Source organism: Equus caballus, chromosome 31 (genome assembly GCF_041296265.1).
Source record: "Equus caballus isolate H_3958 breed thoroughbred chromosome 31, TB-T2T, whole genome shotgun sequence".
Classification (NCBI taxonomy): Eukaryota; Metazoa; Chordata; class Mammalia; order Perissodactyla; family Equidae; genus Equus; species Equus caballus.
Genome location: NC_091714.1, coordinates 1328562 through 1353503, shown reverse-complemented (window position 1 = coordinate 1353503; position 24942 = coordinate 1328562). Strand labels below are relative to the sequence as shown.

The window sequence follows — 24942 nt, the reverse complement described above, 5'->3', positions numbered from 1 at the left end:
GCCTCAGCCCCAGGGCTGCAAGATGTCTGTGATGGCAAGGACTGAGAAGCCACAGCAAAGAGGGACCCCTGTGCCAGGGAGACACACAGTGGAGAGATGGGCAGGGCCCCACCGAGAGCCCCTGTGTGTGCCCAGAGGCTGGCCCTGCCACCCAGAGGACACACCCAGCCTGCCACTGCTGGCCCAAGAAGCAGGACGGTCCCAGAGTGGGTCACAGCAACACCCCGTTACCTGAAGTGACACCGCGCCCCACCCTCCTTCCTCCCAGCCCAGCCCTCTGAGCCAGGCTTCCAGAGGGAGGGGAGGCAGGTGCCTTGGAGCATCACCCCCCCACTCTCCTCAGTTCTGGCCCGACAATGGGGGCCCCTGAGCCAGGCCTGAGAAGAGAGAAAAGGGGTGGGGTTACGACCACTCTGAACCTGGACCTTCAGTCTGAACTAAGTTTTAATAAACAGATGTGACCACAAGCCATGGGACCCTCGCAGATGACCCGGGCAGGAAGGGAAGGGAGCTCCCATGGAGAGAGGGGAGGCAGCGCTGGGAACACCACAGGCGTCTTATCCTAACCCCACTGAGGGGGGACTTCCCATGAACCCAGTTACGTGGCCAATGCAGGACCACATCCACGTGGGACAAGCTGTGTAGACACATGAGGTGGAGTGGGCCAGGCTGGAAGTGGTTCTCATTGAAAGCCGCAGCCATCCCCCTCTAATGCCCACGGAAACAAGAATTGGGGGTATTCAGATTCACTTGGCAGCCGTGCAGATGGAGCAGTATGACTTCTCTTTTTAGGGAATAAAGCCTCTTACACGTTAAATAATTTTGAAAAAAGTCGTCCAAGGCTACAATTTAAGTTACACAAACATATGGATCCAATTTTCCTTAAATTATCATGCTTGAAAACTAAGCCGGAAAATGCCTGGCAACACTTCTGAAATTACTTTTCCAAATGGCGCGTGTTTAATTAGAAGCGTTAGCCGAATCCAGAGAAATCTCCGGGCCCACCCACCTCAGCGAAGGATTCATCCAAGTTAATCCTGCACAGAGCCGAGCAGCCAGTGCCTTCCAGCCCGTAATCATCAAACGCCCGTGGATTTTGAGAATTTCAGATGAGAACTTTGTCAGACTTCTGCCTTTTCTCTCACATTATATTTTTGCCATTAAATAAATCCAGAGACAGCACATGCAGTAGTCAATATGGATTTTCTCTTTCTTTCTACCTAGTGTATTACATACTTATGATCAGAAAGATAACTAAGGCTACATTCTAACTATTAAAACAATACACCGTTGATGTATAACCATAATAAAGAATTTCAACTGCAGTACAGAATATCCTGGTGAGTATTTGCCGGGACCGCATTACTGCAGGGGGCTGTTCCTTTCTGAGAGATAAATTCTTACGTTTACAACCTAAGAGGACATCTTACAACAAACAGGTCAGTGTCTTACTTCATAGTCGCATTTTATTGTTGTTCCAAAACAATAATGCCCAGGTATATATATAAATATCTCCATATTTGAAATGATCTGAAAAAACCCACACCAGATTCAGGAGGAGGAGAAGGATGTGGGGGAGGAATCTGTTATTGGAACTTATTTGTAAGGTTCTAAGTTTTGTTTTGTTTTGTTTTTCCCTAAAGATTGGCACCTGAGCTAATAATTGTTGCCAATCTTTTTTTTTTCTTTTCTGTTTTATCTCCCCAAATCCCCCCTGGTACATAGTTGTATATCTTAGTTGCAGGACCTTCTAGATGTGGCATGTGGGACGCAGCCTCAACATGGCCTGACGAGTGGTGTCATGTCCACGCCCAGGATCCAAACCAGCGAAATCCTGGGCCACCGCAGTGGAGCGCGCGAACTTAACCACTCGGCCACGGGGCCGGCCCCAGGTTCTAAGTTTTTAAGAAGGATTTTCAAGCATTATTTTGTAATTAATTATTAATTTAAACTTACCCAGGTTGCCCTTCTGCGATCAAATCTTCCATCTCATCCCCAGAGGTCGTCACTAGCTGGGCACGTGTCTTAGTCATCACTTTTCTTTATCAATTTACCACTTTTGCATATATGTATGTATGAATCTGTCTATATTAGTGTACATACATAGTGGATAGATGTATATTAGTGGATACATATATAGGATACACGTGTGTGTGTTTGCACGTCTCCTAAAATCTACATGTGTGTCTGTGTGTCTATATATCTTCAAATACACGTGCGCTTGTGTGTGTCCAGTTTAGCTGTAGGAAGACGAGCGCCAGCACATGCTGGCCATGCGCAGATGGGGATGGCACCCTCCCACCGGAAGCTGGCAGGGAGGTCAAGGGTCTCTGGGCTGTGATGGCCTCGGCTATCCTGAGATGCACAAGGGCAGCCATGAGGGCGACAGTGGGCCAGGCCTCTCGGCTTTGAGCATTTGCGAGGCTGTTTTAGGACCTGGCTCGGGATGCCCAGCAGGAAGCTGTGTCCTCTGCCTTCCTTGAGCTGTGGGTCTAAGCAGATGGCCTTTTAGGATGAGTGACTGTCCTCTGCTGATCCAGGGCACTGGCTGTGGGAGAGAGCAGGACCTCCCCAGCCCGTCAAGCAGACCAGATAAAGTTGTGGCCAGAGCTGCATCCCGAGGTGAGATGGGTGCAGCCAGGGCTACAGGGATCTGGACGGGGGTGCCCAGCTGTCATCTGGGGTCCCCCACACACCTCTCCTTTGTAATCTCACTCTCTCTCCCAAGCATCTTATTCTTTGGTTTACTCTTTCATTTCATTGGAGATCATCATCCACTCTCTTCCTGAGAAACGGTGTGTGGGCAGCAGCGTTTTTAAGACCTTGCATGTCTAAAAAGGTTTTTCTTCTATCCTGGCTCCTGATGGATAATTTCACTGGGTGGGGAATTTCCTGTTAGAAATTGATTTCCTTCAGAAGCCTGAAGGTCTTTCCCATCGTCTTCTGCCTTCTGGGTGTTTCTTTTGAGAAGTACAAAGCCTTGGCATGCACCTGTCTTTTTCTCTGAAACCTCGAGCATCTTCCTGTGGCTGCAAGCTCCGACGTTTCCCCTATGCGCCCTGCTATGGCTGCCTCCATCCACCGTGCCGGGCTCTTGGCAAGATCTCTGCATCTGGCAATGCGTGGCTCAGTGGCCTGGGAAATCTTCTTGAATTCCTTGATTGTTAATTTTTCCCTTTTCTTTATTTTCCCCTTCTATACCTGCTTTTATTTGGATGTTGAAACTTCCAGGCTGATCTCAAAATATTCTAATATTTTCTCTCCTTTGTTCCAAGTTCCTGTGATTTGTTTTTTATCTTTCAAATCTTCCAGTGAATTTTTAATTTCTGCTAGCCATCAAAAACTATGTTTTTCCTGAGTTCTTTTTTCTGACTGTTCCTTTTCTGTGGAGCCCTGCTCTTGGTTCAGGGGTACAGCAACTTCTTATCTCTCTGAAGACGTTCATGACAGAGCTCCTTTGCTCTGTCAGCCTAATTTCTGCTCCTTCCAGGTGGGGTTTTTCCACTTGTGTTTTTGGGTTTCATCTCTCATGCCCAGGGCTTCCATTACGGGTCCATTCCACCTGGTGGTCTGGTCACGTGAAGTAGGGCCAGTAAAGGCTGACGGGAAGCTCAGAGGAGATGAGCGGTCCTTGTCACCTCTGCCCATCGTTGGGGGTTACCTGGTTGAGCCAATCGTTGGGGAGCACCTGATACCTGCATCTTCACCTCTCTAGAGGCATCTTCCGCTCTCATCTGCTCCCATGAGGTCAGGGCTCGTGCCCAAAAGCAGGGGGTGGAGGATGGCACCCAGAGAGCCCTTGAATCTCCTTTCCAACAGTGCTCACCATCCTGCTTGTTTCAGCCCCACCCTTAGCCCCGATCCCAGAGCTGGCTGGGCTGCGATGTCCGGGGGTTGAGATTCTGTAGCACGACTCAGGCTGCTCCCTGCTGTCCGCTCTGCTGCCGTGCGGTTCTTTTGTATCTGCTAAATCAGGCACCACTCATCAGCCTGTCTCCACCGTCCAGAACTCTATTGCTATTTTATCCCCTCCTGTGGATTTATTTGCTTTTCTAACAAAATTCCCTTATCTTAGATTTTGGTGGAGTTTTCACAAGAGAATGAGATGTGAGATGATGTGTATTTTTGATCTACCATCTCCAATCCGTAAATTGCTGATTCAGATTTTTACACACAACTCAGCTTCTCTGGAGACCATCTTGGAGGATGGCAGAGACAATATTCTAACTGCACACAAGCAGTGTAGAATATAGAAAAATGGAAACACCATTTTTTCAGCAGTTCACTCTTTCCGACAGTAGTGCAGATGCTGCTGATATCATAAATTAAGTTCTTGGGGCTGGCTGGTGGTGTAGTGGTTAAGTTCACATGCTCAGCTTTGGTGGCCCGGGGTTCACAGGTTCAGATCCTGGGCACGGACCTAGCACCACTTGTCAAGCCACACAGTGGTGGAGTCCCACATAAAATAGAGGAAGATTGGCATGGATGTTAGCTCAGCAACGATCTTCCTCAAGCAAAAAGAGGAAGATTGGCAACAGATGTTGGCTCAGGGCCAATATTCCTCACAAATGAATTAATTAATTAAGTTCTTCAATCTGTTTAGGCCTATTTTATGATGATCTATCCCCTCTCAGTGATCTGTAAGTCAGTTCTCATACCAGCATCCCCAAAACACACACACACACACACACACGTGGTCATATACATACATGTACACACTCATGCACTCACACTCACACATGCACACAGTCACACGCATGTGCTCACAAGGCATATGCTCACACACATGCACAGACTCACACAAACACACTCTCAAACTCATACTCACAAGCACACACATACATATTTGCACACTCAAGCTTGTAGGCATGCACATGCATGTACTCACAGGCACACATGCGCATGCTCATAGGCTCTCACACACACATTTCCTGACGTGGTGTTTCCAGGAGTCTTTCGGTGAAGGAAGGAAGACCAGGGAGGGGAGAGGGAAGAGCCCTCTGGTCACCCGGGAGCTGGCACCCACCAGGTGGAAGTGATGCTGGGTCCTGACAGAAGGCAGACGTCTCCTGAGTCTGTAAGTCGCTGTGTCTGGGGAAGCACAGTACAAGTGGGCCACCAATTACTTGTTTCCGCATTAGTCTACTAATTTGGCTCAACAGTTCGTGGAAATTCCCCAGGATCCTGGATCTCAGTAGCATTTGAAACAACATGGCATTTTGGGGGAACAGCCCGAGTCCAAATGGAGTACTTTATCAAGTGTCGTAACAAGCACAAGCTTTGCCAAACCAACAAAAGACAAATACATACACAAAAAGTAAAGGTTGGGACAATTTCTTCTGATGAGACAAATCCAGGGATTCGCATTGCTAATGCGGAAATGCTTTCGCTTCCGGTCATGATTAGATGTAATATCCTCTGTTTTCCTTTAGATCAGAGAGAAGGAAAGAAAAGATAAAAGGAACAGGGAAATTTTAATTATTTACTACAGTCCAGGAGAAAGAAATTGCTTATGGCTGAGTTGGAGAGAAACTTCTGAAAACTGTGGGTTTATATCACCAGAAAGGGCTTTGATCCTAAGCTGCCCTAAAGATACACAGCAGTCCAGTGGAGCACACGGCTTCAGGGCACGATTCAGCATGAGCTGGAAAGAGGCATTCTAGCAAAGATGAAGATACACGATTAAAAAGTAATTTCAAATAGTTAAGACCAAGGAGAGTGTTTGGACTGCAAGTTGGGAAAATTGAGTTTTAGTCCCAAAATCTGCTTTTAATTAGTTCTGTAACTTAGCAAATTGACTTATCCTTTCAAAGGGTTGGCTTCTTCATCTAAAACACAGAGGCCAATGCATCTAATCCCTAAGATTTTACAGCTCTAAAGTTTCCACGCGAAAGACTTCAGCGAAGACAGTGTTTCTCGAATTGGCGATTAAAGTCAGAGGAGGTCCTTGGGTTGGAGGCTCAGCAGTAGAGAAATGCGGGACCAAGCGAGTGGGCAGCCTTCATTTCCAAAAGCTCCACGGACGTCCTTCAAACATCTAAGATCTTCTGAACTGCAAAGAGAGAAATGATCCAGTTTTATATTTTTTACTCTCCAGAGAGGGAAAGGCAGGGAGAGACAACATAAGGACCACCCCGCACCCCATCCCCAAATGGGGGATTGAGGTTGGAGCCCTCCTGATGTTGGCACACGAGGCCAGGAGACTCTCCCCCTGTGTGTCACTCGGTTCCACTTCCTCAGAAATGAAGGAGAGAAAGCTCCAGGTGCTGATAAGAGAGCTGGAGTGGGGATTCCAGGTTTTGTCAACAGTGAACCCAAACTCCAGCCCATAGGAACTTGTCTGTGAATTTCGGACATCCAATATTTACCCAAAAATGTAATAGGTGTATCAGGCAGGGCCATCTGGTCATTAGAATAGCATCCCACTTGTCCTGGGAGAAGACAAAGTTGGACCATTTGTTGTAAAGCTACAGGCGATTCGTGAGACGCAGAGGAGGGGTGCATGGGGTCTCCCTGCGATGACCACTCTGTTCTTCTCTCCACAAGCAAGCCTGGCTTTTCCTTCTTTGGTCCGTGTGGTAGATTACAGCCACACCACACCTCCCACTTCCTTACCAGCTGAGTCTCATTCCCCAATTTCCAGGACTAACGATCTGATGGGCTCACTTAGGTCAGATGCTCGTGGCTCATCCAGTTGGCTGTGGCCCAGGGGAGAGAGGCAGGCTGGGTTTCATCAGCCAGGGGACCAGTCCTGTGATTAAGACGGGAAGTTCCCAGAATTTCTTAGCCTGGGAGGATCCTCCCAGAAGGCCCCCACATACGGTGAGGGGCAGACATTAAGTTATTTTACTCTTGAGGGAAAATTTAGAGTCGCTCTTTATTAAAAGAATATTTTCCTGTTTTAAAATATGTTTCTTTCCCCCAGGAAATCAGTATGATAAGTAAGAAAAACAACTCTTCTAAAAATACTCCAGTATGTGAGTCTTTATACAAAATGTTTAAAGTAGCCACTCCAAAAATGTGTTATCTGATCATAAAATGTATTTTCCATTTTCCCTTTTGGGTCCAGCCTGCCCTGAATGGCGAGATGTCAGACCACTGCAGGAAGGATGACGCATGTGGTGATGAAGGACCTCCAGGCAGGTTGAACCCAGTTCTCCAGCTGGGTCTTAAGCCAAGTTTGCAGCACTGTGCCGTGGCAGCTCTGTCCCCCGGCAGCATGGATTTGAGAACACTCAGGTCAGATTTCACTGGGGTCAGCGATCTGGAAAGGAGCAGTAATCGAAAGAGAACAGACGTTTTCTCTCATGTGCTCCAGAGTGGCCGGCCTGAGAGTCCCAGGGCCTTTTGCAGACACTGAGATGTGCTGTTGGCCGGAGGCCTCGAGGCCAGCAGCTAGAGGCCTGAAGCTAATCATTGGCGCACCAGGGCAAGGAGATCGGAGGAATCGCCATGGAAGGTTACGGCCAAGGAGGAAGAAAAATGTCAGGACAGTGGGAAAGAGCAGCATTTGAAAACTCCTTGTGAGGCCAGAACAGAGTCTGCTCTTAAAAAGAAACAGTTCACGTCGGGGAAAAGCCCGCATCTGCAGGAGCCCCTGAGCCATAAAGTGGCTCATGAATTAGGGAGCAGGTTTCTCTCCTTTGTCATGCCCCCAGCTTAAAGGATTGACCTTTGGTCTTGGCATGTTCCAGAACACACCATCGCTTCCTCTCTCTACCTTTCCTGTCCTCTCCTCTGGGAAAGGCTCTGACACTGTCCTGGAGATCGGGCATCAGGCTGCCCAGCCGTCTGGGAGGCCTCCAGACCCTCGCCCTGTGCTGATTGACAGCACGCCTGTACCATCCTGCATCCTGGGTGCCTCGTCTCCGGATCCTCACTAACCTGTAAGCATCTCGGTGGCAGGACCTGTGTGCTTGCCTAACACGCTCATGTATTTCCTAACACGTAGTGTTGATTTCGTAAATGTCTGGATGAAAGTTTGGATAAACACATAAGATTAATGACCCGTTGTCCTCTATTCAGGGCAAAACCAGTCTTGTCTGATCAAGCACCCTGAGCCTTAGTCTCTGGACTGGTTTGTTTATTTTGTCTAACTGTTGCACGGTGTCCACCTTTCGCTGTCTTTTCTAGGTGAAAGCACCAAACTCAAGTACTCCAGGGAATAAATAATTCATTCAGCAAATATGGTGTATAAACGGTTGATTCTCCTATGTTCTCAACTCTTGTCTATGTCAGGCTGCATTTCCTACTTTATCACTTCCTTATTATTAAAGATCCAACTTTACAAGACATCAGGAGTAACGGAAAAAAGGATGTTAAGATTTCACAGGGCGATTAGGGAACAAGATATACATTGGGTACCATCTGGCAGATTCTTAATTGATTCTCAGCTCATAAATCTAGTCTTCCCCCGCGTCTGCCCTGCCCGGGCTGGTTCATCTCACTTCCTTCTTCTCCCCCACATCCCTCTGAAATTCCCCTGTCAGATGCCAGCAGTTCAGCTGTGTATACCACGCTCTGCACAACTCCGTATAAACAGACTGGCGATTCTATCTTTCTCGAGAAAACCTCCTGGGAGTCTGATGTTATCTCACTACAGATGCGAGTGGAGCCGCACAAAGAACCAGGTTCCCTTTTGTGTTGGAAAAAAGAAGTTACCATTGATTGCCATCCTCGTGGAACTCAGTCCACATAACTCTGCATCTCTACAAGACCGTCTTGCTTCTGAGGTCAGCAGTCATACCAGATCTGAACGTACAAAGTCAGTGTTCATGGGGGCAGCTGCCCTATTTTATCTGGGGAGTTACTGGGGCTCACAAACCTGCAGCAGCAAGCACTAAACCCACAGATTTTCAGAAATACAGCCACATCTCCATGATTCTACCGTCTCCTTCTGGGTTTCACCTTCTCATGTGAGATGTTCCCTGCCTCCAAAATATTTCCTAATTTCTCCTCAATCCAATAAAGTTTCAGAAAACCTGCATTCAGATAGCCATTCCGTTGCATTTTAAAACCTTTCTACCTACTACACAATTATTACAGGTGAGCTAAACAAAGTCTGGTATTTACAACCATGTCCAACTTGTGTTTTCGCCAGTCTATTTTTCTGTACCTCTTTTTTCCCTGAGATTGTAGATAACGGTGTGTCGTGGGACGAGGTGATGTCAGCGCGTTACACACTGCCTTTCCATTCTGGAAAGGAAATTCTGTTTAGATTATTACTTAGTGCTCATAATTGGCTTGAATTCATTATTCCTTCTTTGGTCATGCAAAGTGCACTATTTAATTATAAAAACTACCTTTTCTAAAAGCATACCTTCCCAAAACACTGCCACAATCTCAGAGGCCTGGATGTTTTTTCTCTTTGAGAGTGATTCTCTCAGTCACATTATCTTTTTCTGGGGAAAGGATGAGGAAAAGCCCAGTTTTTCTTTTTAGCAGGGACCCTTAATATTTAACAGAAAATAATGACTCCAGTTCAACTTTCGCCTAGTAAATAGCATCAGAGTATGTATAAAATAATGAAATACCAACATTTAAATAATGCATTTTAAGCACAAAGTAAATTTCTTCCCTTTAATGTCTTATGAACAAATAGATAAAGGAGCATCTGAATAACAATCACACAATTGCTTATTGACTGTGTGAATGAATTTTACTGCATCTTGATAGGCGGGACCCATGACAGGGTGGCGAGGAAAACCCCACAGTTTCCATGAGGCGAACAGATCCTTTTCCTCATACTAAGGGGTCGTGGCCCCGGCCTTGGCTGGGCACGCGTACTCTTTCATTAGCCTTTGAACTTGATTAAATTAGCAGCACCTCGTTTTCTTCCTGTTATATGGCAACTATGATCCCCACAAAGTTGTTAGCAGAGATCCAGCGAAATTGTATTCTAAAGCACACACGAACCTGAGCCATTGCTCCATGAGAATGAGCAGGGAGCCGGGACGTTCTGGGAGAGCACAGAGATTCTGGGGGAGGGTGGGAACCACACAGCCAGTGCAGGGCGAGCGGGAGCCCAGAACAATGATAATCAGAGAGCGTCATGTTTTATTCTACGTGTGCCGAATGCCTCGTGAATTTCTCTCCACATCACACACCACAGGACTACCAGCAGATCCCAGGTCAGCACCAGGAGAAGAAAGGGCCCTGTGCATTGAGGTCTGGGAGACACCCCTTGCTTGGGGAGTCCCGTGTGTCTTGTTTCGGTGCGTTAAACGACTGGGCTTGCACATCCTAACCCAGCACTGCAGACCAAGAGGGGCTGCAGGATCCTTGGTTCTGCGTGAAAGACAGACTACAGGCCACCAGATGGAGAGAAGGAATTGTTCTGTGGGATGGAGACGCTCAGGGACCCTGCGGGAGCAGGTGTGGGGTCACACAGGGGTCAGATGATGCATGACATCCTTCCCTGTGCAGGAACAGGTGCAAAGCCCTGCCCTGGCCAGCAGTCTAAGCAAAGTCCAAGAACACTGGTGGAGACAGATTTATCAGGGGAAGGAGGAGAAAATGACCACATGTTACGGCAAACCCAGTTGGGTGTCTGGAGAAAACATGCCAGTAAAAGCCGATATGGCTTGTTTCCCAATCCAGAGAGATCGAGAGGCTCCATGGCACGTGGTGGGACGTGCCCATCTGGCTACAGCTGACATCCAAGACGTTGACATTGCCAGGCGCTGCCGTGCTTCCAGTCATGAACTCAAAACCTCCGCTCTCTGATTATCATTGTTCTGGGCTCCCGCTCGCCCTGCACTGGCTGTGTGGTTCCCACCCTCCCCCAGAATCTCTGTGCTCTCCCAGAACGTCCCGGCTCCCTGCTCACCTCTTCTGAACCTCCCTCTCCCTAGGCCCATCTCCCTCCACAACCTCTCCCTTGGCACTTTCACTCCAGAAATAACTCAGCTCCTTGTTTGCTCTAGCAGGACATGGCCCAGACAGCTGCTACAAAGCACCCCTTTTCCGACAATGGAATGGGCCTCCCGTAAGTCAAAATGCACCCCGTTTAAACGAAGGTCCTTCATCCTCAGAGCAGAGCCTCCCCAGATGCTCGAGTTCACACGGATGCTGCTGTGTGACGTAACGTTAATTACGGCAGATTTTTCAAGGCTGTTTTGTGGGTTCTTTCTATTAATCTTACTTTGAAAAGTAAAAAATTGGCAACATATTCCATTTCCCCACCTTTTATGTTTTACTTATTCAAAAACGCACAGAAGCCTGGGATCGACTGGCCTAGACAATGTACACTTTGGTTCAACTTAACAAATATTTGAGCATCTACCGCATGCAAACCTCTGTCCTCCGTGCTGGAGCTGCCGAGACCGATAAGAAATACTTGCTGCCTCTGATGGGGTCAGTGGAATGGAGACAGGACTTGAAATGATCATCGGGGTCCCACGAGATCGGTGCCGTGACAGTGTCAGGCCTGTGACAGGTGCGCGGACCACGAAGAGGACGCGGTGAGTCCGGACGGAGGACACAGAGACAGTTTCCTGGGCAAGAGTGACCTCAACAGGACCTTCAGAAATACACACAATAAGTGAATGCATGTGAACGTGTCAAAAACAGCCCCACAAACCTCTGAGCAGTGCACATCCCGTCTGTAAAAGCAGCAGAGAGAGGATCTTCTACCCACTGAATCGGGCTAGGATAATTAACTTTAATGAAAAATTTACTTCTGCATCTCTAGCTCGCCACTTCCTACCAAAATGCAGATAAATATTAGTCTGATTAAACGCTTGTTCTGGTTCTCTATTGTTACACAACAAACTACCCCAGAGTTAAGTCGTTTGAAACAACCATTTCATTTTGATCGGGGATTTGTGGGTCAGGAATTGGAGAAGGGCTCAGATAGTGGGCTATCCTTCCCCAGGAAGCTCCAGCTGAGGAATTCCCTTTAACTGTGTCAGGGACCTGCTGGCCGAGGAAATGTACCTGTTGGCTAAACTGAACAAATATCTGAACACTTATGGGCCTTTGACCAGGCTCTGGAGATGCCAAGACAAGTGGGAAGTCAGTACTACTGCCCGTGGGGGTTCGCTCAAACGCGGTGCATGTTGGTGAGCTGGTGCTGGAACAGCCAGGGCTTCAGCCAGAGCCCCGGGTCCCTCCTGCATGGGCCTCTCCACGTGGCAGCTTGGGATTCCTCACGTCGTGGTCGTCTCCTCACACAAGAGCCAGGAAGCTGCCTGTCTGCTAAGAGCTGGGCCCGGAAGGAACTTCTGTCCTGTTCTGTGGTTTCAGAGGCCCAGTGCCCACCCAGACGTGGGGGAGGGAACACTGACCCCACCTCTGGACACCACGGGCAGCAAGGAGTCTTCACCCTTCTCCAACCTCCACAGCACCAGGACTGGACACACCCTGAGACGTAAACCCCGTGAGGCAGGTGCCCTGACTTGGTCTCTGCTGTCGCATCCACAGCCAGTACCTAGAGCTGTGCCCAGAACGGTGGGGGGGGGGGGGGGGGGGTGGCGCACAGTTGTGGTGGGTGAAATAATGGCCCAGCCAAGGGTGTCCACATCCTGACCCCTGAAACCCATGAACACGTCAGGTTACGTGGCGGAAAGGGAATTAAAGCTGCAGCTGGAATTGAGGTTGCCGATCAGCTGGCACTGTGATGGGGCGACCATCCAGGTGGAACCAAGACCATCACACGATTTCTCAGAAATGGAGCAAGAAGGGGCAGAAGAGTGAGTGAGGGAGATGCTGTGTGAGGAGGACTCAGTCCATCATGGCAGCTTCGAAGGAGTATGAAGGGGCCACAGGCCAAGGAACGCGGCAACCTCTGGAAGCTGGAATGACTCTCAGCTCACAGCCAGCAAAAATTAATAATAATAATAACCCAGTCCTACTACTGCGAAGAGCTGGATTCTGCCAGTGATCCGGATGAGAAGGAAACATCTCCCCTTGAGCCCCCGGGAGGTACGCAGCCTGCTGATGGCTTGACCTCAGTCCAGCCAGACCCACACAGCACGCCTGACCCCAGAACGGTAAGATAAGAAACAGGCGTGATGAAGCCACTGCGTGCGCGATAACTTGTCACAGCAGCAACAGCAAACTAGCACAAGACCTAACAATAGTTAAATTAATTTTTTAAAAACAACGTAAAAATTAAAAGCATAAAAGTATCAGAAAAATAGACTAACACTTTTATAAAATTTTCATGGGAAGGACTTTCAAAAGCAGCCACAGGAAAGAGAAGGCATAAGATGGCGTGCCGGGCCAGGTGGCCCTCACGGCCCTGTCCCCAGAGCGGCCTCAGTGTCAGAGTGTCTGCATCGGCGCTTACTGCACCTGCCCCCCATGGAGCGCGCCTCAGACCTTCTCCAAATTCCACAAAACCACTTGCACAGAATTTCTCGGTTGCGTGGCCGGCGACAGGGAACAGCAGAGGGGAATCTTAACAGCCGAGCCAATAGCATCCCCCGGGAGCTACTCAAGGGCATGAGACGTCGAGGGTCCGTGAGCCCTTGGTGTGGACTGTCTGTGGTGCTACGAGCAGAGACGCAGGAACAAGGCGGTGTGCTCGCCCAGGGCGTGTCCCCAGGGCCTCACGATGGGCAGTGCGGGGTCTGCCGTGGGGCAGGGCAGATATGTCAGGCTGTTCTCAGGTGAGATGTCCGCAGCGCTCTGGGGGCGAGGCCTCTTCACCTGCAAGTGGAACTGAATATACTTCATAAGGAATAAAGAGAAGTGGAACTACATATGTAAATCGTGCGTGTGTGTGTTCTAGGAAGAACTCAAGCAATGGCAGAGTGTCTGCATAATTTTAGGGGTAAGTTTTCCTTTCATTTACTCATTTTGATCATTTATGTGATCATATATGTAAAAAAACCCAAAAAACACCCAAATATGATGGAGGCATATTTGACTTAGGTATGATGGCAAATACAGCAAGTTAGGCATCCTCAGACACTCTGCTGAATTAAAAATGGAAGGCGAGTATGTTTAAAGTTGTTATTTAGCCAGAATATATCCTACAGTTGATACGAATACAATAAAATTACAATGTTATCATGGAGCAGAGAGAAACATTGTTTGAAACAGTGGTAACTGCACTGCATGAGGGCCTTTACTGTGTACATTCTCTACAGAGCCGTGAATTTTAGCAACAAGAGTAGCTGTTAGTGGGGCTGGCCTGGTGGCACAGTGGTTAAGTTCACACGTTCTGTTTCAGCAGCCCAGGGTTCACAGGTTCGGATCCTGGGCATGGACCTACATCTCACTCTTCAAGCCATGCTGTGGCTACATCCCACATACAAAATAGAGGAAGACTGGCACAGATGTTAGCTCAGGGCTAATCTTCCTCACCAAAAAAAAAAAAAGAGTAGCTATTAGTGAACAGAATCACTTATCCCTGTGTTTTCTGCCTAATAGTGCCAGGAACATGAATCCATGACACGATTACTATTAGTCTTCTTACCACATGGATGAGGAGACAGAGACTCAGAAAGGTTGAGAGACATTCCCCAGGGGCCCCAGTTGATAACTGGTGGAACTCCGATTTGAACCCAGGAAGCCTGACTCCAGAATTAGGCTCCTAATTGGCTCTGATACACTGTCTCCATCAGGAACATTCGAATAGGGATACAATCAGTGTTTGTTGACTTTGTCAACAAATTCATGAAGGTTTGAACGAACGACGGACCTAGATTTTTTTTTTTTAACAAAATCCAAACTCAGCTGTGAGGTACTATCTTTTTCTCTTCGGAAGGTTCTTATCCAAATAAATGGCGCCTACAGAGAAAACTCACATCATATTATTTTTCTTAGTCAACACAAAATCGCGTTAGTGCCATTTTAAGTGGGGAAGAAATGACAGGAAAAAGCCTAATCGCTGCTGTAAATGAGGTTTGTCCTCCCTACCCTCATCCTTCATCCAATTTGAAAACTTTGGCCTCTTGTGAAGTTGCCAGTCACCTCCTAAGACTTCTGGTGCTGGAAGCGAGGCCCCAGCTCCCGCTGAATTATGGCCTGGAAAAATCTGGTCTCCGTATGCTTTTTCCATGTGGTTAGCTGAGGCGCTTTCGGCTCCAGCATCGACAATGCCAGCACATCTCCCCTGGTGGTTTTAAAGATTTTATAAAGTGGAAAATATTTGGCTTCCTTGGACTGTCAAACTAGAGAGAGAATACGAGACGCTGCTGTGGCGTTTGGGGGCCGCGTTTATTTTTCTGCGTACGGCAATCTCTTAAACCGGTGTGAATCTGGACGGCTGAAGGCCTGCAATTTGACCACATAAAAGCAGAAATAGGTGTGCCTTTCTTCGTTAATATTTTGAGTCAAATACGGCCTCATCTTTATTACAGGAATATCTATTTCTCTGCGTTTCATTTTATCGTCTCCAAAACGTTACGTGTTTTTTAGTAGAAGTGAGAAGTAGAAAAAACAATTTAATGTTTCTTTCTGCTGAAAAACACAAGGAAGACGGAAAGCAGTGAAGGGACTGAAAGCAAGCCTGGAAATCGCCTCTCTGGGCTCTCCGACACGGCCGGGACTGGCTTCTGCACATTCCTTCACCAGCAGCAAGAAAACGAAAAACTCTTCCAGCCAAAGCGCTGTGAATATTGCTACTTTTCATTTTTATCTCAAGTAGTTCAATAACACATCTAAATGTTGTTAATAAAATGGTGGATTGGTTGACCCCGATTAATGATCTATTAAAACTCGGGGTAGAAATGCAACTTTCATCATTTTCCATTGCTTTGCAACCAAACTAAAACTTGGCAGGATTACTCAAACCATCCCTACAGTCTTTCTGCACGCTAAGTTTTACTTTGTTTAATTTACCTTTTGGCCCTTATAAGTATAGTTTCATTTTTCCAGCAGTCTCTCACGCTTCCTCAACCCATTTGACCGGACGGTTTGCAAGGATGAAACTAGAAATTAAAGACAACAAAGAGAATGGAATAGTAATTCTAGTTTGGTGAGGTTTTTATTAATTTTATTTTACTTTGTGGAGTGCACACTGTTTCAAAAGATTTGATGTGAGCAATGGTTCCTCGCAATTGCTTTGCCAGACGACAGCAAAATGAAGCAGAACCGTGATGGATCAAGGTAGGTGGGAAGGAAATTCTACTAAATACAATGTTGCAAAAGACAAGCTTCAAAACTAGAATTTATTTCCTAGGAGACTTTTGAGCAAGGTTAAACAATGAGTAGTAAGGAACTTGACGATGTATACTTCCATCCACTCAATCTTATGACATTTTGTTCAAGTAATATTTATTTTAATTTAATTAATTAATTGATTGATTGATTTTTTTATGAGGAAAAGTGGCCCTGAGCTAACATCTGTGCCAATCTTCCTCTATTTTCTATGTAGGATGCTGCCACCGCATGGCTTGATGAGCGGTGTGTAGGTCCGTACCTGAGATCCAAACCTGCAAACCCCAAAAAGTGGAGTGTGCGAACTTAACCACTACACCACCAGGCCAGCCCCAAATAGTATTTATTTTTATATCCTAAAATATTTGCTGGTAAGAGGCATTTAGGTCCAAGTGCGTGTATCCAGTGTAAGTGAACACATGAGAAATTTTCTGGGAAAATGAGCAGGCAACCCTGAAGATAACTCCCCCAAAATTAGTCTTTTGACCTGACTAACTGGGTCACATGCACTGACTAATTATTTAAGGTCCAAGTGACCCTGGCTTTTGCAACGAGCTGACATTTTGTTCAGGGACAGTGGACAAGGCTTGTCACTCCCCTAGAAGAGGAAATGGGCTTTCTTTTTCTTTTTTTTTAAGGAAGATTAGCCCTGAGCTAACATCTACTTCCAATCCTCCTCTTTTTGCTGAGGAAGACCGGCCCTGAGCTAACATCCATGCCCATCTTCCTCTACTTTATATGTGGGACGCCTGCCACGGCATGGCTTTGCCAAGCAATGCCATGTCCGCATCCGGGGTCCGAACTGGCGAACCCCGGGCCACCGAAGCAGAACATTGGCATTTAACCACTGCGCCACTGGGCTGGCCCAAGAAATAGCACTTTGTGGCCATGAAAGACAGAGGCTGAGATGACATGCTGGTCAGGTAGAGCCGGGCCCTAGGAAGACCCTCAGACTGGATTAGTGTCAGCAGCTCATTAACTAATGTCGAAGCCACTCTACTTCTGAGCTTCTTATCTTGTGAATAATAACTTTTATATTTTCTTTAAGTCATTGTCTCTATCCCAAAACATGCCTACTGATTAGGGTGAAGCAAAGATCCTATTTATTGTTGATGACCAGGAGATTGGAAAATACAGAACGTTCCTGCCCCCACAAACACGCACAAGCCAGAAACCACCCTTGAAACAATCTAACAAACATAAATCCAGGAAGAATGAATATAACAGAGCCTCGCGTAATCCCCATTCCGTCCGCCTCTATTGAATGTCATTTTGCAACTTTGCTTCGGGTTTTTATTTTTGAAAAATGAAATACTATGGATATAACTCCAGCCCCATCATTCGTCTTCCCTGGAAAGGACAATAAAAATTGTGGGCTAGCACAAATACATTATTAGACACACATGTAACTTTGATAAAAGAACCTGAAGAAGGCTACTGGAACCCCTCCAGAAGAACGTAATTCTATGTTATTCAACTAAGGCTGCAAGGAAATAAAGACAGCAGTTTAAGCGATTTTTGCATGAGAAATGGTTTATGGCCTTGTGTTTAGGAAATGATTTTCTTGTTTCCTTCGTTGCTAATTCTAATAAAATCACATTGACTTTAAGCTCTGCTTCCAAGGAGCTATACATTCTTCTGAGACCATCTGCAGAATATCTAGAATGCCTGGGGAAAATAAACATACATAAGTGGCATTTTTCTTGTTATTACACCATGGATTAATAGTATTAAAACTTGTATTGTCTTAACAAAGAACACTGTTTCAGGCCCGGGGTCCTGGCTGTTGGAAGAAAATATGGCATATTATTACACGTCAAAGCACCCATCAGTAGTTTATTAGAGGAAATAATATGTTGTCTGCTTAGAAAATACTGAATAATTTACAATTGAACAAATCAAATTGACATGGTAACATCAGATGCGTAATTTGTAGGTACTCAAAAACAGTCACTGGAAACAATTTTATGCTCAGAACGTATATATAAGAACGTGATAATAAGAAATCACAAAAGAAAACCATGGATATGTTCAACCTCCAAGTATTATGGGAATAACACCAAGAAATGTTCAACGAACTGACTTTTGGTTTCTAAATAAGTATGCAAATATTTGAATTTTAGTAGCCCTGACTATAAGTAGTTAAGAAACAAAAGTGCAAATAGATTCTGCCACTTCACGGGCATACACCTGCAATTCGCAGATCTTGGAAGTCCAAGAAACAAATCGGTTGTAGAAATATAAGACAAGCTGGGATGAAACAAAGTCATTGACCCGTGAGACTCGTTTCGTCCGGTGGAGCCTCATAATTCACACAGCTGAGGGGAATCACTTCTTGCAATATGGTTTTGCTCTAAAGATTCCAAAGAGGGATTTGAGTGTGTTCCCAAAGGCTGCAGCTTTCTAAGGCATTACTGAGCGCTACTGTCACACATGAGTCGGGGCCAGCCTTGGCTCCCGAGCGTCTGTCCCTGCGCAGGGTGGGCGGGAGGGCTGTGGGGTGGAACCAGCGAGCCAAGTTACGTGCGCTCAGGTTATGGGATTTAGAGATTGTGTGTTCGCTTTCCCAGGAAAGTAAGGGATCCATCCCAATTCTTCCATCTGTTGCAGAATTCCAACCAGTAAATATTTAATCCTCTCTAGCATTACATATGGATCACATTTTGCTTTAGTCAAAAGAGTTGCTTGCCTGGAGAATGTTTTCAGTCGGCCGTCCCACCTGCGGGACGAGAGAAGACAAGTCATAGCCCTCCTTTCATTGGCCGCTCGATTGTTCAACAGCCACTGAAGATTCAGTTTGAGACCGATGAACTGGGAAACTGGGCAAGAAAGAAGAACCGTGGAAGGAGGAAGACATTCCTATTGTTTAGCTTCTATGTGAAGAGAACGTCGGTTTTAATGCTTTATTCCGAATCTGCCACGTGTTTCTCTCAGGGAAACTGATTGTATGAACTACTCAGCAAAAGTCACCACACCCTTTTTGTTTTAACGTAGGTTGCGAAACTTTCATAGTGTTAACACATGCATATAAATGTAAATAACTATCACAATTACTGTCCTTGTTTTTTTTTTCTTCTTCTTCTCCCCAAAGCCCCCAGGACATAGTTGTACATTCTAGTTGTGGGTGCCTCTGGTTGTGCCATGTGGAACGCTGCCTCAGCGTGGCCTGATGAGCAGTGCCATGACTGCACCTGGGATCTAAGCCACCGAAACCCTGGGCCGCCAAAGCAGAGCGTGCGACTTAACCACTTGACCACGAGGCCGGCCCCTCATCACAACTTTTAAGTATGACTTTTGTTTTATCTCTCATTTCAGGTTGAGCGCAGCCAAATCTTCTTCCTCTGGACCCCACCAGGCAAGAGCCCCTTTGCACCATCTTGAAGTCCCCACTCATTGCAGACTAAGGACTCTGGCCAGTCCTGAGTCATCAGTAAGGTGCATGCTCCCCTCTTCGGTATCTGGGCCCCTCCAACGACTCTGCCTAGGACATAGGGACCCTCCCCGCCACATAATCACCTCCTGTGTTCTGTGATAGGAGACTTCTCTGTACACACTGGTCGCTCACAGCCACTTCCCAATGACAGTGAAAAGCGCTTCCTCCGGCTTTGTTTCCGGGGGTCCCCCCGGGCAGTGTGTTCCTGGACTTCAGCCACAGCCACGTTTGAAGGCCTTCTGGGGGCTTAAGTGCCCCAACAACTCCAGTAGTGTGCAAATACCTGCTATTAATAATCAAGCAACGTTTGGAAAACACACACTGAGGTGAGCGCAGAGTCGGCGCTCAGCTGTCTCACTCGCTCTGTGGTCAATCACGGGAAACAGGCTTCCCTGGGGCCAAAGAAGTGATGAGGCACCGAGAGAATTAATGGTTTTTTCCTCTAAAAAATAATACTGCCAAGGCCTGAGTTAAAACTGGTTCTTTAGCACCTACCTAAACCTTCAATGTTTTGCTTGGTGTTTCTCCAATTAGAATATACAGACAGATTATCAACTTGCAAGAATTCACTTGTCTTCAAGAGAGGTTGAAATTTTAATCACACTTTACAATCCCTGCTCTGGCTAGGAAGGTATATTTTGGTCAAAGTCAACAGCATGCCCTGAAATTTGGTGGTCACTGATAAACACGGCATCCAGATGAGCAGTAAACACTCTATGCTTATACAACTAGAAGGACCCTCAACTAAAATGTACAACTATATACTGGGGGGATTTGGGGAGAAAAAGCAGGGAGAAAAAAAAAAAGACTCTATGCTTGCCCAAAAAGAGGTCTGGCCTTGCTCCTTAGCTCCTAGGGGGTGATCTGTGCGCGTCTGGGGGCCTTGGGCTAGCCGGGGAGTAACAGTGCGATGTCGGGTGTGGGCCCTGGTCCTTCCAGAGCAGTGGACCTGTGGACAGATACGTCACGTGGACAGTCAATCGTGCCTGTGTAATGGAGCCCAGTAACAATTCTGGACACCGAGGCATGGGTAAGTTCCCCAACTGCCTGGTTGACAATACCCTACACGTGTCGTCACACCCGGATGCTGGGCGAGTGCAGACTCCCGGGAAAGGGCACTGGAAGCGCCATTCGCGGTCCTCCTCCTGGACTCTGCCCTGTTCGTGTCTTCCCGTGGCTGCTCCTAGCTGGTGTCCTTTCTCTGCAGATAACTGTTCTCAGTGAGTTCTGTGAGTCAGTCCAGGGAATTATTGAACCTGAGGGTAGTTTGTGGGCCCCTGAACTTGCAGGCGGTGTCAGAAGTGAGGGACCTGTGTGCCCTCCAGCTTCTCAGTTGTCTGAACCCTTGCATCAGGGTAAAGCTGTGGAAAACTAAGTCAAATGGAATCACTTCTCTGCTCAAAACCCTCTGAGGGTTTCCCGTGTCACCCGAAGTCCTACCGTGGCCTCATTACAAGTACGTGCCACACCCTTGCCTTCCAGGTCATCTCAGAGGGCGTCCCCTGCCTCCTCCTCCTCCTTACTCTCTGCAGCCCCCTGGGCCTTCCTGTTGTTCACTGATGGCGCTGAGCAGTCCCTGCCTCAGGACCTTTGCATCCAGCTCCTCCTCCTCATCCTGTCCCTCTGCTCTTCCCCCAGTCATCCCAACTGCCCATCCCTCATTTCCTCAGAAGCCCCCTAAACTTCCATTCTGTCTGCAAAGCCACACCTGAGAACCCTATGTAGACACCCCCACTACTCCCGACCCCTTCTCCTGTTTTGTTTTTCTCCAAACACTTCTAACTTAACATTTACTCTTTGTCTCATGCTCCACTTCCTCTAGGACATGGCTCCGTGAGTTTTGTTCACTGTTGAACACCAGCACTTAGAACAGAGCATGCAACAGGCTCTCAGGAGATACTCGTGGCACGGTCGAGGGACTGGGTGAATGGTGCCTGCCCCCACAAAGCACTGCATGCGGAGAGAAATAACACTTGAAGAAAGCTCCCTGCCTTAAATAAACCTAAAGACAAACAGGCCGAGTGCACGTGCACAACATAACTGGGAGGCATGAAGCATGTGGGACAAGAGCAACACGTACTCAAGTGCTGAGGGAGGGGAGAGCACGTGACTGGAGAGTGGACGGTCTCAGAGTTCTCAGCAAACTCAGAGGACAGACGGTCTTCTGAAACTCAGGACGGCAAGAGGTGGAGACGCGACTCGAAGACTCAATCCTGGGACTGGAAAAGGTCCTGCGGGAAATGCGATTAGGGTCAACAGGGAAGAACAGAGTGGACAGGAGGCAGGGATGGCTGGTGATGGGACCCTGGGCACCTGCTCCACGGACGGGCTTTACCCAAATTAAAGCACAAGAGCCTTTGAGCTTGGACAGGGAATAAAGCAAATACTTTGAAGAGCCGAACCCTCCATGAAAATCGGATGTGATGGATAATGGCAGACTTTTTAAAATAATAATGATGCTTTCTATAATTAGATGAAAGAAGCATTGGATTCCTGTTGAGTGGAATTTTTTTTTTAAGTCGCTAAAGTGAACCCAATGAAAGATTCTTGACTCAATTTTTACTCTCTGAAAATATGCAAATTAGCTGATTTCATCTCTAACATCGTTTTGGAAAAACTCCACTGGAGCAAGAAAGAAGAGGCTTCTCATCAGTAATCGACATTTTTCTGGCAAAATCCAAGGAGAAGATAATTTTCTTGACCTCAAAATCCATTCTATTGTGCTAAATGAGTCTGCAAGGCTCCCCTTCAGTTTTCTCAGACCCCAGAAGGTTCTCCATGCCCTTCCCACCCTGCCCTCTGCCTCGAGAGACACAGGATGCCTTTCAGTGTCTCAAAACGTCTTGAATCTGTCCCCACAGGGCAAGAATGTGCACAGCTGCAGTTAAAGGAAGGGACATGTCCTCGCAGAAAGTCAAGAAGCCTGTGATTACCATACAGCAAATTGTGAGAAATACACATTTCTGCCCATTCCCATGACCTCTTGTGACTGGCGTATGCCAAGGTCCAAGGGTCCACACTGTCCCTTTCTTTGTCAGAAGAAAAGGAGCATGTCTCTGGGTGCATGGACATTCTCTGTCAGGTAGAGGAAAGGCGACTTCCAGGCCCCCTCAGTGTTTGGCACAACGATGACCTTCTAGAATGAAAGGGGCATTGTCAATGCTGGGCAGCTGGATGAGGGGAAACCTGAAAGGGCCAATGGATGCCAACCGATGACTCAGCGGGCAAGCTCAGCAGGAAAGCCAGTGATGACGCATAAGCATTTGAGGGGTGACTCCCAGGAACGGTATGGATCTGGGTCAAAGAGGCTATGGGGTGACACCATCACCAAACGGGACCTGGGTCAGAGAATTTATCAATGTTGATTCCAGCTGAATGCCCATTATTCACAAAACATCTTCCGAGGGTCTAGACGGAGAAGAGCGATACCTAGAGAGTGTGGGGTCAATCTTTCAAGGGCATCCAGACTCGCATCAAGTGAAGACAGAGGAAAAACGAACGGGTGAGGAAAGTTTACTCTGACTTACACATGCCAGGGGTGACCTCTGTCTTGCATCTTCTTCTCGCGATAGGATTGAGGTTTCTTTGTGATGGGGGTGTTTTGTGAATATGCTGAAGACGGCTCCCTCTTCTTTCATCTTCTCTTCTAGCGTCAACAGGATCTGCCAGAAGAAGACGTTGGTACTCTGCATCTTGCTCTAGAAGCAGAGCAACAGGCCGGGTGTCTGCTTCAGCTTCGTTTCTATAGTACTCGACGCTGTCCAGTGCGTTACACTTCCATGGATCATCATGTCTTCACTAGGCCAAATACTTGCCCCCCAGGCACCTCTTGTGATGCACCCTGCCCGTCCCTCCTGCATTGAGGGTCTCCTGTGGGTCCTCCTCACCATGCCACATGCAATGCTGGGCGTGCAACGCAAAGCTCTTCTCAGTTCTCTCTGCGTGGCCTTCAGCTGCAGGATGATGACCTCACGGCCACTTCATGTGCACTGCTCCAATGGCCTGTCGCACTCATCTGCGACATAACCCAGCTCAGGAGCTGGGCCACATTCAGGTCCCTGTGCCTGGCACAATGCCCAGCACAGAGTAGGCACTCAACAAGGACTTGCCAAATAGAAAGTGAAGAGAGGCTGCATTTGTTTCTGCATTCTCTGTGCTCAGCACTGTGCTGGCAAGTCGTCAACAAACACTGTGTAGTACAATGACATCACCAGCCCTCCGAAGGGAGCACCTGGCACACATCAGCATGGGCTCCTCTGTGTGACTGGACAGAGCCCACGCTCAGTGCGTGGGAAAGAGGAGCACCTCAGGGACCCTGCTCACCAGTCCTCAGGGGGAGGACTCCGGTCATCATGCGAGGTGCTGTGAGCTGCCATCCCTGGGGCACCCACTCAGAGGGACAATAAACAGGGTACTGTCTGGACCTTCCCCAGAAGCCATCCAGCTCTAGTCTTCAAAACAGGAATTGGGTTGAGCCATTTGTCTTACCAGGTTTGCAAGAAGTTGCCTGATGCCAGAGGCTGTGGGTCCCAGAAGGCAGGGGTGCTCCCAGCTGGCTGACTGACGGCTGAGCCTCAAGTCATCAAGGACGGAGGACCACCATTTCAGGGCTGTTGAGTGAGAATCTCCCTTTGTCCTCAAGTCTGCACTGCGATAAATCTGAAAAGCGTCCAACTTTGAGTGGAAAACACTCACTTCCATGACCAGGAGAACCTCAGCTCTCTGTCCTGAAGCTGCAGGAGCGTATTGATCTGCCATCAGGCAAAGGCTGGTGCTCTTCACTGCCGTCACGTGGTGTCCACGACAGAGAGCTGGAAAGGGGTGCCCACGGAGGATGCAGGTCAGCTCTCCAGTTACGCCCGTTACGTCTGTGGGCAGCTCCAGGCAGCCGTCCCTCTCTGTCTCAACCCCACTGACCTCCTCCAGCCGGGTGGCCTTGCGGCTGAGGTGGGGCTGGGAGACAGTCTGCAATCTCGCTCTCCTTCCCCTTGCTCTCCTTCCAGGCAAACGGGCCTTTCGCTCCAGCAGACTCCACATCGTCTGACAGACGTGGGCTGACGGTGCCGAGCCAAGAGCTCGTGTCTTCACCCCGCCTGCCCGTTACAGTAGGCCCGCGGTGTGGCGAGGGCCCAGGAGTGCAGCGGGAGAGCCCGAAAACAGCAAATTAGATGTCTAATCCCCACTTCAAATCTCTGCAGTCACAAAACAGATGACTGAATCATCGCCTCGGTCAAGTCTTAGGGGAGAAATAGCGAGTCATTCAGAAAGCATAGCAACTCTTATTTTTATTTCTATTTTTTTTATACCAAGTCTTCAGCGTGGAAAGCTCTGGCCCTTCTTCCGCGTTTCTCTCCAGCGGAGAGCTGGCAGACGGGCCTGTCTCTCTTGCTCCATTTCTT

At 47.8% G+C, this 24942-nt stretch overlaps 1 protein-coding gene across 14 annotated transcripts in view; it reads right to left on the bottom strand.

The window, feature by feature from the left end:
• Positions 1-3176: 3176 nt before the first annotated feature.
• WDR27 (WD repeat domain 27) overlaps positions 3177-24942 on the bottom strand; it is a 213696-nt gene continuing 191930 nt past the window's right edge. For 8 of the 14 annotated variants that reach the window (XR_002805250.2, XR_002805247.2, XR_011434333.1 and 5 more), the window contains 2 exons: positions 11296-11521; positions 5233-6052 (listed from right to left, as the gene is read on the bottom strand). Coding sequence is in view for 4 of the 14 variants with exons in the window: in XM_070256185.1 (XP_070112286.1) it covers positions 6038-6052 (15 nt within the window). In the remaining 10 variants the exon portion in view is untranslated. Of the gene's footprint in view, positions 6053-11295; positions 11522-24942 lie in introns of all 14 variants that reach the window. The other 6 variants (XM_070256185.1, XM_023633101.2, XM_070256187.1 and 3 more) reach the window with 3 other exon arrangements.